Below are 13,166 nucleotides of genomic sequence, written 5' to 3'. Positions count from 1 at the left end.
TACACAACATTTAGATTTGAAAGTCTGTACTACTTTTTTGTGCTATAAATAATATTTTGGTAGTGTTTTGCAATGTTTATTTCAAAGAAAATTTTGGCAAGGTTCAAAAAATGCAAAATATTTTGTATTTTGTCTCTAATATTTCAGGCAGGGTCAAAGCTACAATGGTGGTGACACCAGAAAACCATTCTATGACATCTTACCTTTACAGACGTACCAAAAGTTTCTTCTTAAATCTAATAGCTTTGAGGCTATAAGTGATTTACTTTTGTGTGTTTTTGTCAGGCAGAAATTTATTTATACCCCCTTAGGGTGTAAGAGGTTATTCTCTTATAGAGTCTTCCTTAAAGACATGTATCAGATAATTATAGATTGATTCAACAGAACACATCTTAATCTCAAAAACAGGGACTGATGTTATGTGTGGAGGAACCATAAAACCCTCTACATCTTGCACATCCCCTATACTGCACAACAGTTTGGTTACGCACTGATGCTGGATTACTTCCCATTCTTCAAACAGCATTTGTGGCTCTTAAATACTCAGTGAGAATCCATCTTGTACACGTCCAAAGTCAGGATCTGCTCTGATAAAACCTGCTCTGTGGAAACCAGAATGCTTTTGTAAGAGGATAGAGCTCAGTGCCTGACTGACAAGATATGGAATCTGGTTGCAGAATCACTTCTCGAGTCCTTTCTCCACTGTGGACTAAGATTTTTTTTTTTATAACTTAGATGCCCCTCCAGACCATCCCACTACTCCCACCAATTGTTACTGAACTTGTGTTGCTGAAAACAGCACACTGCCGCATCCCAAACACAAGCCATGTGAATCCTGAACCATTCTACTTGATCAACAATTTTTTTTCATACAGATGATGACTCATTTAATGGAAATCAAACTTTAAAACAGATACAATCCAAGAAGAAATAAAAAAAAACAAAAAAAAAAACACCAAGCATATATTTCTTTATCTAAATAAAAAGTGCACCACAGATGTTTCAGGGTCATAGACATAAACAGCAACAAGAACCTTTAATATGGAATAAAGGATTTATTTATTTTTCCTCCACCCAATGCCAGGGTAAACATTTTTCCACCGGCCTTGGTGGAAGTAATTAAATCTGCAGAAAATCAGACTTCTCAGTTTCTTAACACTACATTAACCACCATAATAAAAGTCAGAGCAGCAATGACTCTAATGCTGCCAATGTTCACAGACAATTCAGATCAGTAATGAGCTAAAATGCTGTCATTAAGAACTTTATATCTGCTAATTTTAATTATTTTAAAAATTCTGCCAACATTGATTAGTTAACATCGCTCACATTTTATTCATATAGGAGAAAAAACAGCATTGGAAAGGTTAAGCCAAATGTACAACCAACAAGCTGTAGCTCATGATAAAGCTGACAAGACTGAAGAATCGTGCTGTTCTCCTTTCTGCATGATCAAACAAAACTTTGAGAGCACAAAATATCTTCTGACACTTCTTCCCTCGTGCACTGCAGTCCTGAAATATTATAGACCTTCCCTAAAGGGAGGAAAGTGGAAACAGAGGAATGGTTTTGGTTGAAAGGAGATTGCAGATTAGAACAAGATGTTAATGTCACCATTCTTCAGTTGGACTATAATTCTCCAAACTCTTTGGCTGACTTGTATGCTGCTTTCTGTTCATTCAGTTACGCCATTTAAATACAAATTTATGACCCTGTTAACAAAACACATTAACAACCCAAACCTATTAATCACACGTCTTGCCTTTTTTGCTGCATAGACAGACCTTAATATATTTAGCTTTGTCAACGGAGATTATGCTCTGTGAAAAAATAAAGCATAAACCAACCAGATTCTTTTGCAATTCCTCTAAGAAGATATGTGCTCATGGTGTCCTTTTTGGCAGTCTGTCCTGCTCTGTATTTAAGCTGCCAAGAGCGAAAGCTCTGGCAACTTGCATGAGTGCTTTCTTTTAATAAGTTTACATAAGGTTTTAGGAGGGGTGCTGGATTAAGTTATATGACTTTATCCTGGAGATCAGGATTAGCTTGTTCTAGCTGAATTTCCTTACAGAGACTGTATGTGTCGGCTGCTCAGAGAATCCTGTATGGGACTGTTTGCTTTTTAATATTGCACCAGAAAGCTCCAGTAAGGAGTTTTGAGAAAATGTTACACTTGAAGAAGGAAAACTTACAGATCCTCCTCCGCCAGCTGCCATAGGGTATTTCCTCCACAGCTCCTCCCCGCCATCAACGTACAGGCTAGAAACGAGGGCTGATGATGATGGCATATAAACGTCTGTGGCAAATTTACTGACATGGACGAAACATCAATGAGCTACACTGGAGCATAGCTTTAGCACACCAGCACTCTTTAGCTTGAAATACATAAGGTGCTGTGTGGGTTTGGGGTGTGACCAGTATGTACATGAATTTGATTGAGACAACTTATCTATCAGAATTTTAACCATGACAATCTCTGCACTGGTCAATAGGTTGCATTAATCTCAGAGGTGGGTAAAGTACCAAAAAAACTTACAGGTATAGTGGAGGATGTTCTTTTTCTGGGTGGATCATCTAAATAAGTGGTCCTCTTAATTGTCAATAATTCTGTTTATATGTTTGCGTAAGGCCCTCCTACGTACTTGTCCACATTTTCACGTACAGATGGTGAGTCTGACATAGTGGAAAAACTGCAAATCTTCTTTTGCAAAGTAAGCTTGTATGAACAATCAGCAACGTTTAAACAGAGCGTGCACCAGGAGAGATGGGCTTCTGCATGCTCTCTCAAGCATTTTAAAGACATTTCCTCTCGGGAGCGGGTACAGGGTTGTGCATGTGAATTTTGTGGAGAGGGCGGATCTTTTCAAAAATTTGCGCAAATCCTCCACTATAGTGGCACTACTTCATCATATTTTTACTAAAGTAAAAGTAAAAATATTCTTTAAAGATATTACACAAGTAAGAGTAAAAAAGTATTTGGTAAACAGGCTACTAAAATACTGAGTAAATGATCCACTTACTACTCATGATCATAGCAACCGATTTAATACCAACCTCTGATTAATCTTGAGTGTCAATGAATAAGATTAACAAGGCAGCCGACAAAACCGTTTAAAACATTAGAACTACACAAAAAAAAATAAAAACAAAACATTGACAAGAAAGAGTAACAATTTTTCTTGCCTTAATTAACTACAACATTTTGCAGTGTTTGTTTACATAAACAAATACTGCTTGAGCATGTTCTCAATCATTATATACACTTTCCAAAATGTATAACTTTCCAGACTGATTTCCTGATTACTAAAATTTCTTGAATGTTTGTGGGAAATTCTACAAATCATCATTTAAACCATTTAGACTTTGAGTAAGCATCACAGGCTCTCTTCAGATGCTCCAGTATGTTCAATAAAATCCCCAACATGAGATTAATTAGGGTTGGCTGTTTGTGTTCAACTACAGTCATCACGTTGGCCTGGAAACATCCTGCAGCGAGGTCAAGCCAGAGGTCAACATTCATCATTTATGTCATCATTGATTTTTCTCGTTATGTTATCTAAAGCAAGAACCTTTTTGATATATCAGAGCTGAAAAGAATGAACAAAGCTAATAAGCATGGGGAGTACTAATAATCATGCACAAAAACAAGAAACTTGAAAATATATGGTTCAAACAGGGAGCTGCAGCATACCTTTTAATATCATAATTAATAACTCTTAGAGCTTGCAAATGAAAGCTTGCTTTTTTTTAAGCAATTCAGACCTCATTTTTCTTAGCTAAGGTGAGTTTAAATGACTCAGCAATAAAACAAAGAACAAAATCCAAGCAAAGATCACTTTAGAACACAGAGAGTACACAGGCCTGACTCACTGCCCAATCTAAATTACAGCAATTAAAACAAGAACCATAATACTGATAGTCAGGTACAGTGGTTGTGTTAGTCGAGGTTGATCTAGGGCTGCTTTGCAGTTTCAGGACTTGGACAACTTGTCTTATGCTGAAAAAACAAAAGGACTTTCAATTTGCACTGGACCACAAAACACACCGGCGTCTCTACAATGAACTCAAAAGAAAAGGAAATAAAAGCCTGAGGGGGGCCTAGTCAAAGCCCACCTTTATTTCTTATAGAAATACTTGAAACTGCTCGAGTGGGTCTGAACTACAACTGATGAGGTCAAAAGTCATTTAAAGCTGTATCAAAAATTCATTACTGTTAATTATACTTTACTTTTTCACAAAGGGTCTTTACTTTTTCACAAAGGGTCAGGCTTATTCAGAGAGGTTTTTCCTCTTAGATGTAAATCATAACTCACATATTAATGTTTGTATTTATCTTTATGTGTGATGTTAAAGTGTAATTGTAACTCATATGTGCAACAAAGAAAGCCAAAAAATAAAACTGTAAAGGTGCAAAATTCTCACAGACTCAAGACACACAATGGAGATTTTCTGATGATCAGTATCTCTAAGTTGAACAAGGACACTGACATGCAGAATAATTCACAGCCATGTCACACTCACATACAGCATAGCACCAAATGAAGTCAAGGCTTATTTTACACTAATCTCTGTCCCAAATCCTCTTCTGTAGCTAAGAGGGAATCAAATGAAGGGCGTCTATCTGATGATGTGACGCCAGGAGGAAGCAGATTTTGGGGGGGTAATAAAAAAATGAAGGAACTGTTTGTGTTTTGCTGAACAGGTGCAATCATTTCACGCGTTCAGTCATGTTCCTGTGTGCGCTCTCTGCTCCTTGCTCTTCTATATGAGATGAAAATGTCAAAAGGCCAACTCATCCTTATTCTGTTTGGCAGGAAAAAGATTAAAAACCAGCAGGCAGCTGTTGAAGCAATCATCCTCTGTCGTTCTTCCAAAAACTACCAGCAAATTTCTGACATCTGAATGCCACACTGATCAGTCACAATTTGGGTGCTCTTTTAAATGTAATAAATAGTCCTATGAATAAATCAAAAATACTGCTTGATTTTTTAAATTTATAATCATCCTACTGCATAAAAAAATGCTAGTTGTTTGTGCAAATCTCCAATATCTCAGTCAGAGTCTCAATTTATCATCAGTCCAACTGTTGTTTTTGTGACTGTGACTCCAGAAGAATCAAGAAGCATGTGATAGATTAATAGAGGCTGACACAGTTCCCAAAGGAGTTGCAATCTGGACATGTGAAAATGATGTCTCATGCTTACTGGATTAGTTTTTTCACAACTTGAGCCCTAAATTCTGCCATCTTGGAAAATTGCCACAGCATAGGAGATGAAAGAAATCTATTCCTGGGAAAATCTGGTAGAGGCGTGTCGGCAACGCCATCACACAAAGTCTGCACAAATTGTTCACACAGAAATAATGTGTTTTGGTGTCATTAAATTTGAACTGGTAATAGTTAGCTAATTGTTTAATAATCAAGAAGAGTTAAAGAACATCATTCAAACCTTCTGGTAATAAATCAACAAATAATGAATAAAAAGGATTTTTAAAAATTATTCTAAATTGGCTATAGCTTAAAACGAAAAAGAAATGAATATATTTTCATGTTATAAAAATTTTTACTTTATCATATTGTTTTTTTATTAAAGGAAAAACAGTGCAGTTTGACAGGGTTATCAGACTTAGTCAATATATATTGAGAAATCATTTTGGATACAGATTTGCTTCAGTATTTTGGGTTAATATATAAGATTGCCTTAATTATGAGTGAAAAGCTTGCAGAGCGCTTTTGCTTAAAAAAACAACAAAGAAAATGAAACTTTTTATTGAAATGCAAACTGTAGAGAACAAACAGATGTAGAGAAAAATGCCTCAAAATTAGTGAGTTAGTCAGGTGGAGGGTTTTAGTATTTTTATGTTGGTTTTTTTCTTTTGGGCTGTTTAGTTTTATGTTGAAAAGATAATTTAAAACAGACCATAAACTGTATATTTTTGTGAAATTATCAAATTAAAGTAATTTACCCATCAACAACACAAACACAGATTAGGATACCATTACTGGTGGATACAAAGTAAGATGTATAAACCATATAAGCATCAGTTTATATGGTGCACTCATTAATTATATCGAACATCTTATTCTTATTTTATTATCTTATATTATCTTCTTCTAATATCAGAATTGTGCAAACAGTTACTTTTGACTCAGTGGCTTTAGAAAAAAGAAGAAAACTTCTACGCGCAGTTTAACAGCACTGTACTTTAACATTTTTCAGAGATATTGGGTAACGCTACTTTAAAGTAAAATGTTTGTTTACTCTACGCAACTATTTACTGAAAGAAGAACTAGGAGGTTTAACCCAAAATTAACATCAAAGTTGAATGAGAATTTTCTGTTTTTTACAAAAGCTTTATTGTTGTAATGTTAATTTTTATCTGATGAGCCATAAACTTCTTCTGCTTGAATTTCTTATTCTGTCAGAAGAAAAAAAATTTTTAACAAAATTTTTATTTTCTTCTCTCAAATACTAAAATTGAAAATAATCTTTTATTTTTATGTCTAAATAAATCTTTTTGTTTTGTATATTAAATTTATTTAATTATTTAAATCGAACAATCAAACAGCCATATTTTTTAAATAACTACTTTTAGCTTCAAGTTGAATAGAAATACCCTAAAATACTTGTATTACACTACGGTAGGGAACAGTTTTTGGCCACTCTATCCATCCTTGTGTAGGAGTAGTGTTTGCTGTGGCATATTCAAACTGCAGTGGGGTTATCACACACCAGTGTTCTGACCACAGTGAATGAATTAGCAAGACCTCTGATTGCACCAGCAGTTGATATACAGCTTTTTTTTTTCTTTGTATTCACAAAGGAAAAGCTTCTTAAAAGAAAGATGTTATGCACTGTATATTATATATTATTATTATTATTATATAATTATATTTATGTACAGCATTTGCTTTTATTTTAGCTGTATAATTAACAGGCCTAGAAACATCCAGGAAGTGAAAGACTACTTAAGTGGTCCCATTTATTTAACTTTGTGAAACACAGCATTAGGGCTGAAACAATGAATTTGATTAATTGTAATTAATTGATTATTTAAATAATCGTCTACTAATTTAAAAATTGATTAATCTATAAGTGGAGTATAAAGACTGTAAAATGCCTTTAACCGACAGATTGACCCATTTTGAGCAGTAATTATACCAAAATTGTAAAAAAAAAAATAGATAAACACTTTGCATTTAAGATAAAAAGAATAAGAAAGAAAGTTTGAGTTTCAAAAGTATTTTTTAAAAAACCTTTGGCTATCAGTTAATTATTAATCGATTAATCGAAAAAAATAATGGACTGATTAATCATTTTGAAAAATAACCATTAGTTGGAGCCCTTAACAGCAACCTTTAGTAGTAAAATAGAAAAAATAAATATATATCTAAAAAATGAGAACGTACAAAATAAAGGTTTACATTTTTCAATTTACAGTAAAATATATTCAGCAACTTTCCCTCACAATGTTATTTCTCTCAATGTTTTAAAATATTTTTACTTTTTAAATCTGGATCAGAGGAACAACATTTCCAGGTAAAGAAACTTTGGCGCTCCTCTGTGCAGGAACAAAGTTTTGGTCCAGTTAATAATCCCTCTATTTCTGGTAAACCTGCTGTCGCATTGCTCAGCATTCCCATGGAGCTGTGAGGACAACGATGTACTGATTCCAACCTGCATTATTAGTGAATGAAGTGAGCAACAAAACAGAATTAAGCTTCAACAAAAAGCTAAAGCAGTGGGAGCAGCACTGCCTTGAGGTGCTCGCAGAGAGCAACTGGACGTTTTCACTCCAGTAGCCGAGTGTTTGGGGTTGGTTTATCAGCAGATAACAGTAGGATGCAGCAAACACAACAGCAGGTCGAGCATATTTTCAAAGACAAACAGCACAAACATATTTCACAGCCGACTTGGCAGGATTGCAGATTAACTTTTAGTTAAGACCTGAGCAATTCCAGCGAAAATGCAGTTTTTGACTGATATCTTATATTTTAAGGACCAGTAGAGTAAATATCAGGACCACGGTTTAATAAACTTAAACTTATTCATTTGAAAAACTCTCTCTCTTCTGGTCTTTTTATTTTTGCCTGTTCAGTTCTTTAAGTCATTAACTTGCATACTCCTATCTTTCAGTCTCTTCCTAGTTTTCCTCCACTTACTCCCCCTGCGGTTTCTGTCACTTGTTCACAGACGACTGGCCATTACATCGCCATGACCTAAATGTGTCACTTCCCTCCCACTATGGTTCTTTTCCTTTCTTATTCAACCCCTCCCCCTCGCCGCTCTCTTCATATATCCTTTCCTGTCCATCTGGCGTCTCTCAGTTTTTCTTCAACTTTTCTGCCTTAATTATACACAGTGTAAAAGTGAAAAGTTCCCCTTGACCAGTTTTACCATTGCTGACCTTATTATAATCTCCCGGCCTCTCTGCTGTATTTGCAGATCTTGTTCCTTTGATCCGTTAATACCACTCTGACCGTAAATTATCTGTATTTCTGGATGAAAAACCTCTGCTGATTACCGACCGTATGGATAGGATAGACTCTCCACATCTCATCCCACCTCAGCCTGCCTGCCCTCAATTCCCTCTGGTTTCCTCATCAATCACAGAAGTGTATCAGAGCGACAGCAGTATTGATCGAAAACTCCGCAGATCAGTTTAAAAACAGAGAAGAAAACTGACAGGTGGAAAAGATCGGTCTAAACAGCTGATTGACTACAAGCCCAGATCTTTGGACACCTGAATTCAAATGAGCTCACCTTTTACAGAGACTGTTAGACGGCAATGTCACAACACATCAAGGCTGGATTACCCGTAAGGAGGAGAAGTACCTTGTGGGAACAGGAGGTCTTTGTCACATGTCTGCTTTGACTCTAGGAAGCATTTATCACCACAAAAAGACTTTTAAGACCATTTATTTTATTAGGAAATCGTCTGTGAAAGAGCTGCATGGAAAAGCATCAAGCTCACGGCTGTAGAAGTGTCTTGCAGAAAAGTGCACCTTAATCTTCTTCAAGCAAAACGTCTTGCAACCAAAGATGTCAATATTTATTATTGAGATGTGATGTTTCGTTGCAGAGAAAAATCTTAATTTAAATGGTTTTGGGCATTTGTACTTATGAAAAATACTTTAAAAAGCAGATTAACTGCAATTGCAGCCTGGAGAATTTAAGGAAATTTCCTGACAAGCTTTGCACATCCAGAAACTGACGTTGCAAACTTTTCTTCGCAAAAAAAAAAAATACTAAAATCTTTCAGATCGTATGGACGGCACCTGTAAACAATACTTCTGTTTGTATTTTTTATGATCAGTGTCCTGCTCTAAGGTGTGTTTTAGCTCCAGTCTAAAGTCTGTTAAAGCTACTAAAGGCTGCTACCTGTTTCTCGAGAACCAAGACGTTTGTCCTTGCTCCTTCAGCAAATGATGTCATTTTGGTCTCTTAACCCTTTCTCAGGGGATCTCACTGCTTGTTCTTGACATAATTTCTAGGTAGACTGTTTTCTCTAGGGGAGTCCGACTAGTGTACTGTAATTGGAAAGGATATAGATGGGGTGTTTAGATTTAAAAAGGGGAGAGGTCTCATGTATCTGTTGAGCTTAACATTGTAGTTGCGCAATTCAACTGTGGTGTCAAACATTTTATTCCTGCTCATTTGCAGCATTTCTATTAATTATCCAAGAGGGGTGGTCTTACCCTCTGTAAAAACACACATCCCTGGTGTTAACCTCTTTCTAAATAGCACAACAGCACACCTTGAGCTACTATTTCTGTCTGCTTTACATTTTTTAAAATAAGCCACAGAAACCAAAAAGATTTTGGAAGCAGATCAAATAAATATGGTATCTTTTAGGATATTTTTATAAATATCCATGATTTCTTCTGGTTGCGAGGGAGCGAGAGAAAGCAAAACGTTTACCAAAAAAACTGAGCCTGATGTCAATAGGTATAGCTACCCAGGTTAATCACCAGCAAAAGATGGTAAGTCAGAGTCTACCCTCAGCTTATTTTGTCTTTTTTTTTTAATATATTATTAAAATGGAGTTTACAGCAATAACCTTCACAGATATAGTTTGGCATTTCCTCTGCTAGCTATGTAGAAAATTAACCTCTACACATAAAGGTTTATAAAAACATGTTTTTTTTCATACTTTTTTCTGTCCAGATCATTTGCATCAGCCAATGCTTGAATCTGAGAGTCAAAGGTTGGACAAAGAAAGAGACAAAATAATCAGCCACAAAATTCAGGTTTAAGTCTAGTTCAACAATGTCCAAGGCAAGAAAATTAGATCAGTATGTGACGAAAAGTGAATGAGGTTCTGTTGGCTAAGGAATGTAGAGCTTTTATTTTTCCTCACTTTTATATGGTCCAGTATTTTATAACAGTAAAATGTCTAATAAAAAGGCCTTGTGAGCAACTTATGCTGGAAAGAATGCAGCAGTCTAGTTAAACTATTAAAAGTTGTGAATATGCTGAGATCTGATCATTTATATGTGATATATTGATATAAAATATAAAGATAAGAGTATAAAAAAAAGATTTAAAAGTCATAACTGTTAAGTTACAGAAGATAAAAATAATAATGAAAACAAAACCAAAAATCTATTAGAAAATGTAATAGTTCAAAGCTTAAAAAAAAATATTTTATGCAGTGTCTTCCAATTCTTGGCACCTCTGGCCTTCAGTTCACTTATAAATCACTTTAATTATTTAAAAGATTAAAAAGTAATTTCCGACTAAATTATAGAGATGTTGGTTATTTGTGCCTCTTATTATCCTTATAATTGTTACTAAAATGTTTGTAATTCATTCATTATTAATCTTTTATTCAAAATTGATTGCAAAGTTTTATTGAGGAATATTTTTCTCTGGGGTGGGTTTCACACAACTAGTACAAATATTAGGAGTTTTTGTACCCTTCGAAATAAGAAAGATAAGAATCACAACTCAAAGTTGATCAGGAAATGAAAAAAGACAATCCTTCTCATTTTTACCCAGTTATGATTTGTAAATATGAGAAAGCTTAAACTGTGAAGACCAGCAATAGATGAGGTGGTTTGTCCTGTCACCATACTCTGTCATTTTTTCCCCAAAACAGAATCTATTTTTGTAATCAAAGAGGGCTGTAGTTGAGGGTGTTTTATGCATCTTTGCCAAAGGTGAGATAATTTGTGGATTTATATGCTAATTTTAAAACAGGACTGTATTTTTGCCAGAAGCACAGAGCATCTTCTACAAGAAGGACATGTTATTCAACCTATTTTACTCCGTAAACAAAGAATCTCTGGGATTTCCTAAGGTTCTTAGGAGAATCCCTTGTTTCAGATTTGTGAGCTTTCCCAATGGGGGCTTTTCACTGATGTCACTAAAGTCACAACTTGGGTGTCGTTGTATTGCACCGTGCTTTTCACAACATTGAATACTTTTCCCCCATAGATAAGTCTCTAGATTCATTAAAGGCAGAATATTGCGGTAATCAACAAGGTTGATCCACATGTACTGCCTGTTAGCCCAGGGCATGTCTGGCCTACATGTGCATTCCGTGGTGCAGAGTGTAGCAGAGCAGAACAGACTCACATCAGATGTGCGATCTGTCTCTGCTTCCACAGCTGCAGGATGGGCTCCATCCTGACTTTGAGTACATCCAAATCAAGTGTGATGTGGATGAGAGAAGCTGAGCGCTGAGTGGGGCCACATTAATTAGCAAACTGCATGCTCTGCTTGTATCTAATTACCTGCTGCAGCCAACTTTCTTTTTACAAAAGTGTAAACAGTTATCTGTTTTATAACAAAACATGAGAAAGTAAGTTGCATGTATCAACAGCCTAATCTCTCGGATATGAATCAAATCACCTTACATACAGTGACTAACTTTGAACTAACTTTTTTAGCTTCAAATGTCCCCTCTTCAAACCCCCAATAATTCCTCCTGCCTATCCTTTCATAGATGAGTAGCTACTCCACTGTCTTAATCCAGTAAAATTTTCAGTGCCACAAAAATGAAACTATCAGGTGCATAAATAAAGACCATTATAATTTTGTTATAAATGATAAATGACATACTTGTGATCATCACAACTGAGGCTGACTAATTAACCTCACCACTGGCCTCTGAACTCACCCAAGCAGGCGGATCCGTTGATGTTTGGCTCATATCCTTTGTCACAGACACATCCTCCAACAGGCACCATCCACTCGCCTTCAGCGTTGCAGTGCATGCGAGGGGGGGTGCCGCCCTGTGTTTTACTGTGGGGGACACACATCCCTGTCACAGGCACTAAAGCAGTCGGCTCTGCACCTGATGGAGTTGCCGGATAGGACGCCAAGTTGAGGCTGGTGGCTGGACAACGGCGGTAGAAAATGGACACCCCCATGAGGGAAACACAAGCTCCACTGTCCACAATTGCTAAAACAAACCTGAAACAATGGTCACATGCAAGGATGGGGAATGTCAAGACCTTTTTAGATTCTATGTAGAGAGAAAACATTAGAAATAGAAACCAGGGCATGGATGATTACCCATTACGTGTCAGAGGAGCAAAGCTTCGTGTTTTAACATTGATGCGACTGTAGCGGTTGGGCTGATACTGGTGAGGTGAACTGGGCTCTACTTTGGAGAAACTCTTATCAGCTGCAATCGTGTCGATCTTCACCCAACCTTCCCTTGTCTCTCTCTCACCGCTAGATGGCTATGGAGAAAAAGAGCACAAAACACACAAAATCACTATTTAATAAAACAAACCTACAAATCTGACTTGGCCATAGTCTTGCCAAATGCAATCCTGACTTACTTAAAAAGTAAAAAAAAAACAAGTTGTTTTTGAAAGAAAGCCATCAAAGATCCCAATTTCCACTAGCCCTGCTTGGAAATCTGAATCTGTGTGGTACAGTATAATAAAGCCTCATCAATCTGCATTAAAAAAAGCTGTTCGATGGCAGAATAACTTTGCATGGAGGTTTTCCTTCTGTCAGAGTTTGCTGGAAAACTGACCAGGACAGGATTTCACTTCGTGCAAGACAACAACAATAAAAAATACAACAGAAGCTCCAGATGGATGGTTTGTATCAAAGCATGCAAACTGGATAAAGAATCTTGGATAAGAGCTGGAAGAATATTTCCACACTCCTCTTCCAATCTGACTGAGCTTGATTTACTTTTTCTGA

The 13,166-nt window shown here is 36.1% G+C and overlaps 1 protein-coding gene across 1 annotated transcript in view; it reads right to left on the bottom strand.

The window, feature by feature from the left end:
• The window catches only part of LOC107082255 (ephrin type-B receptor 5-like), an 81,559-nt gene that overhangs the window by 25,453 nt on the left and 42,940 nt on the right, over positions 1-13,166 (bottom strand). The window contains exons 4-5 of the mRNA XM_015370837.1: positions 12,522-12,691; positions 12,124-12,419 (exon numbers count right to left, since the gene is read on the bottom strand). Coding sequence (XP_015226323.1) covers positions 12,124-12,419; positions 12,522-12,691 — 466 coding nt within the window. The remainder of the gene's footprint in view (positions 1-12,123; positions 12,420-12,521; positions 12,692-13,166) is intronic.

Source organism: Cyprinodon variegatus, unplaced genomic scaffold (genome assembly GCF_000732505.1).
Source record: "Cyprinodon variegatus isolate N-32 unplaced genomic scaffold, C_variegatus-1.0 Scaffold48, whole genome shotgun sequence".
In the NCBI taxonomy this organism is placed as follows: domain Eukaryota; kingdom Metazoa; phylum Chordata; class Actinopteri; order Cyprinodontiformes; family Cyprinodontidae; genus Cyprinodon; species Cyprinodon variegatus.
Note: the sequence above shows the minus strand (reverse complement) of the source record. Positions and strands in the feature narration are given on the sequence as shown.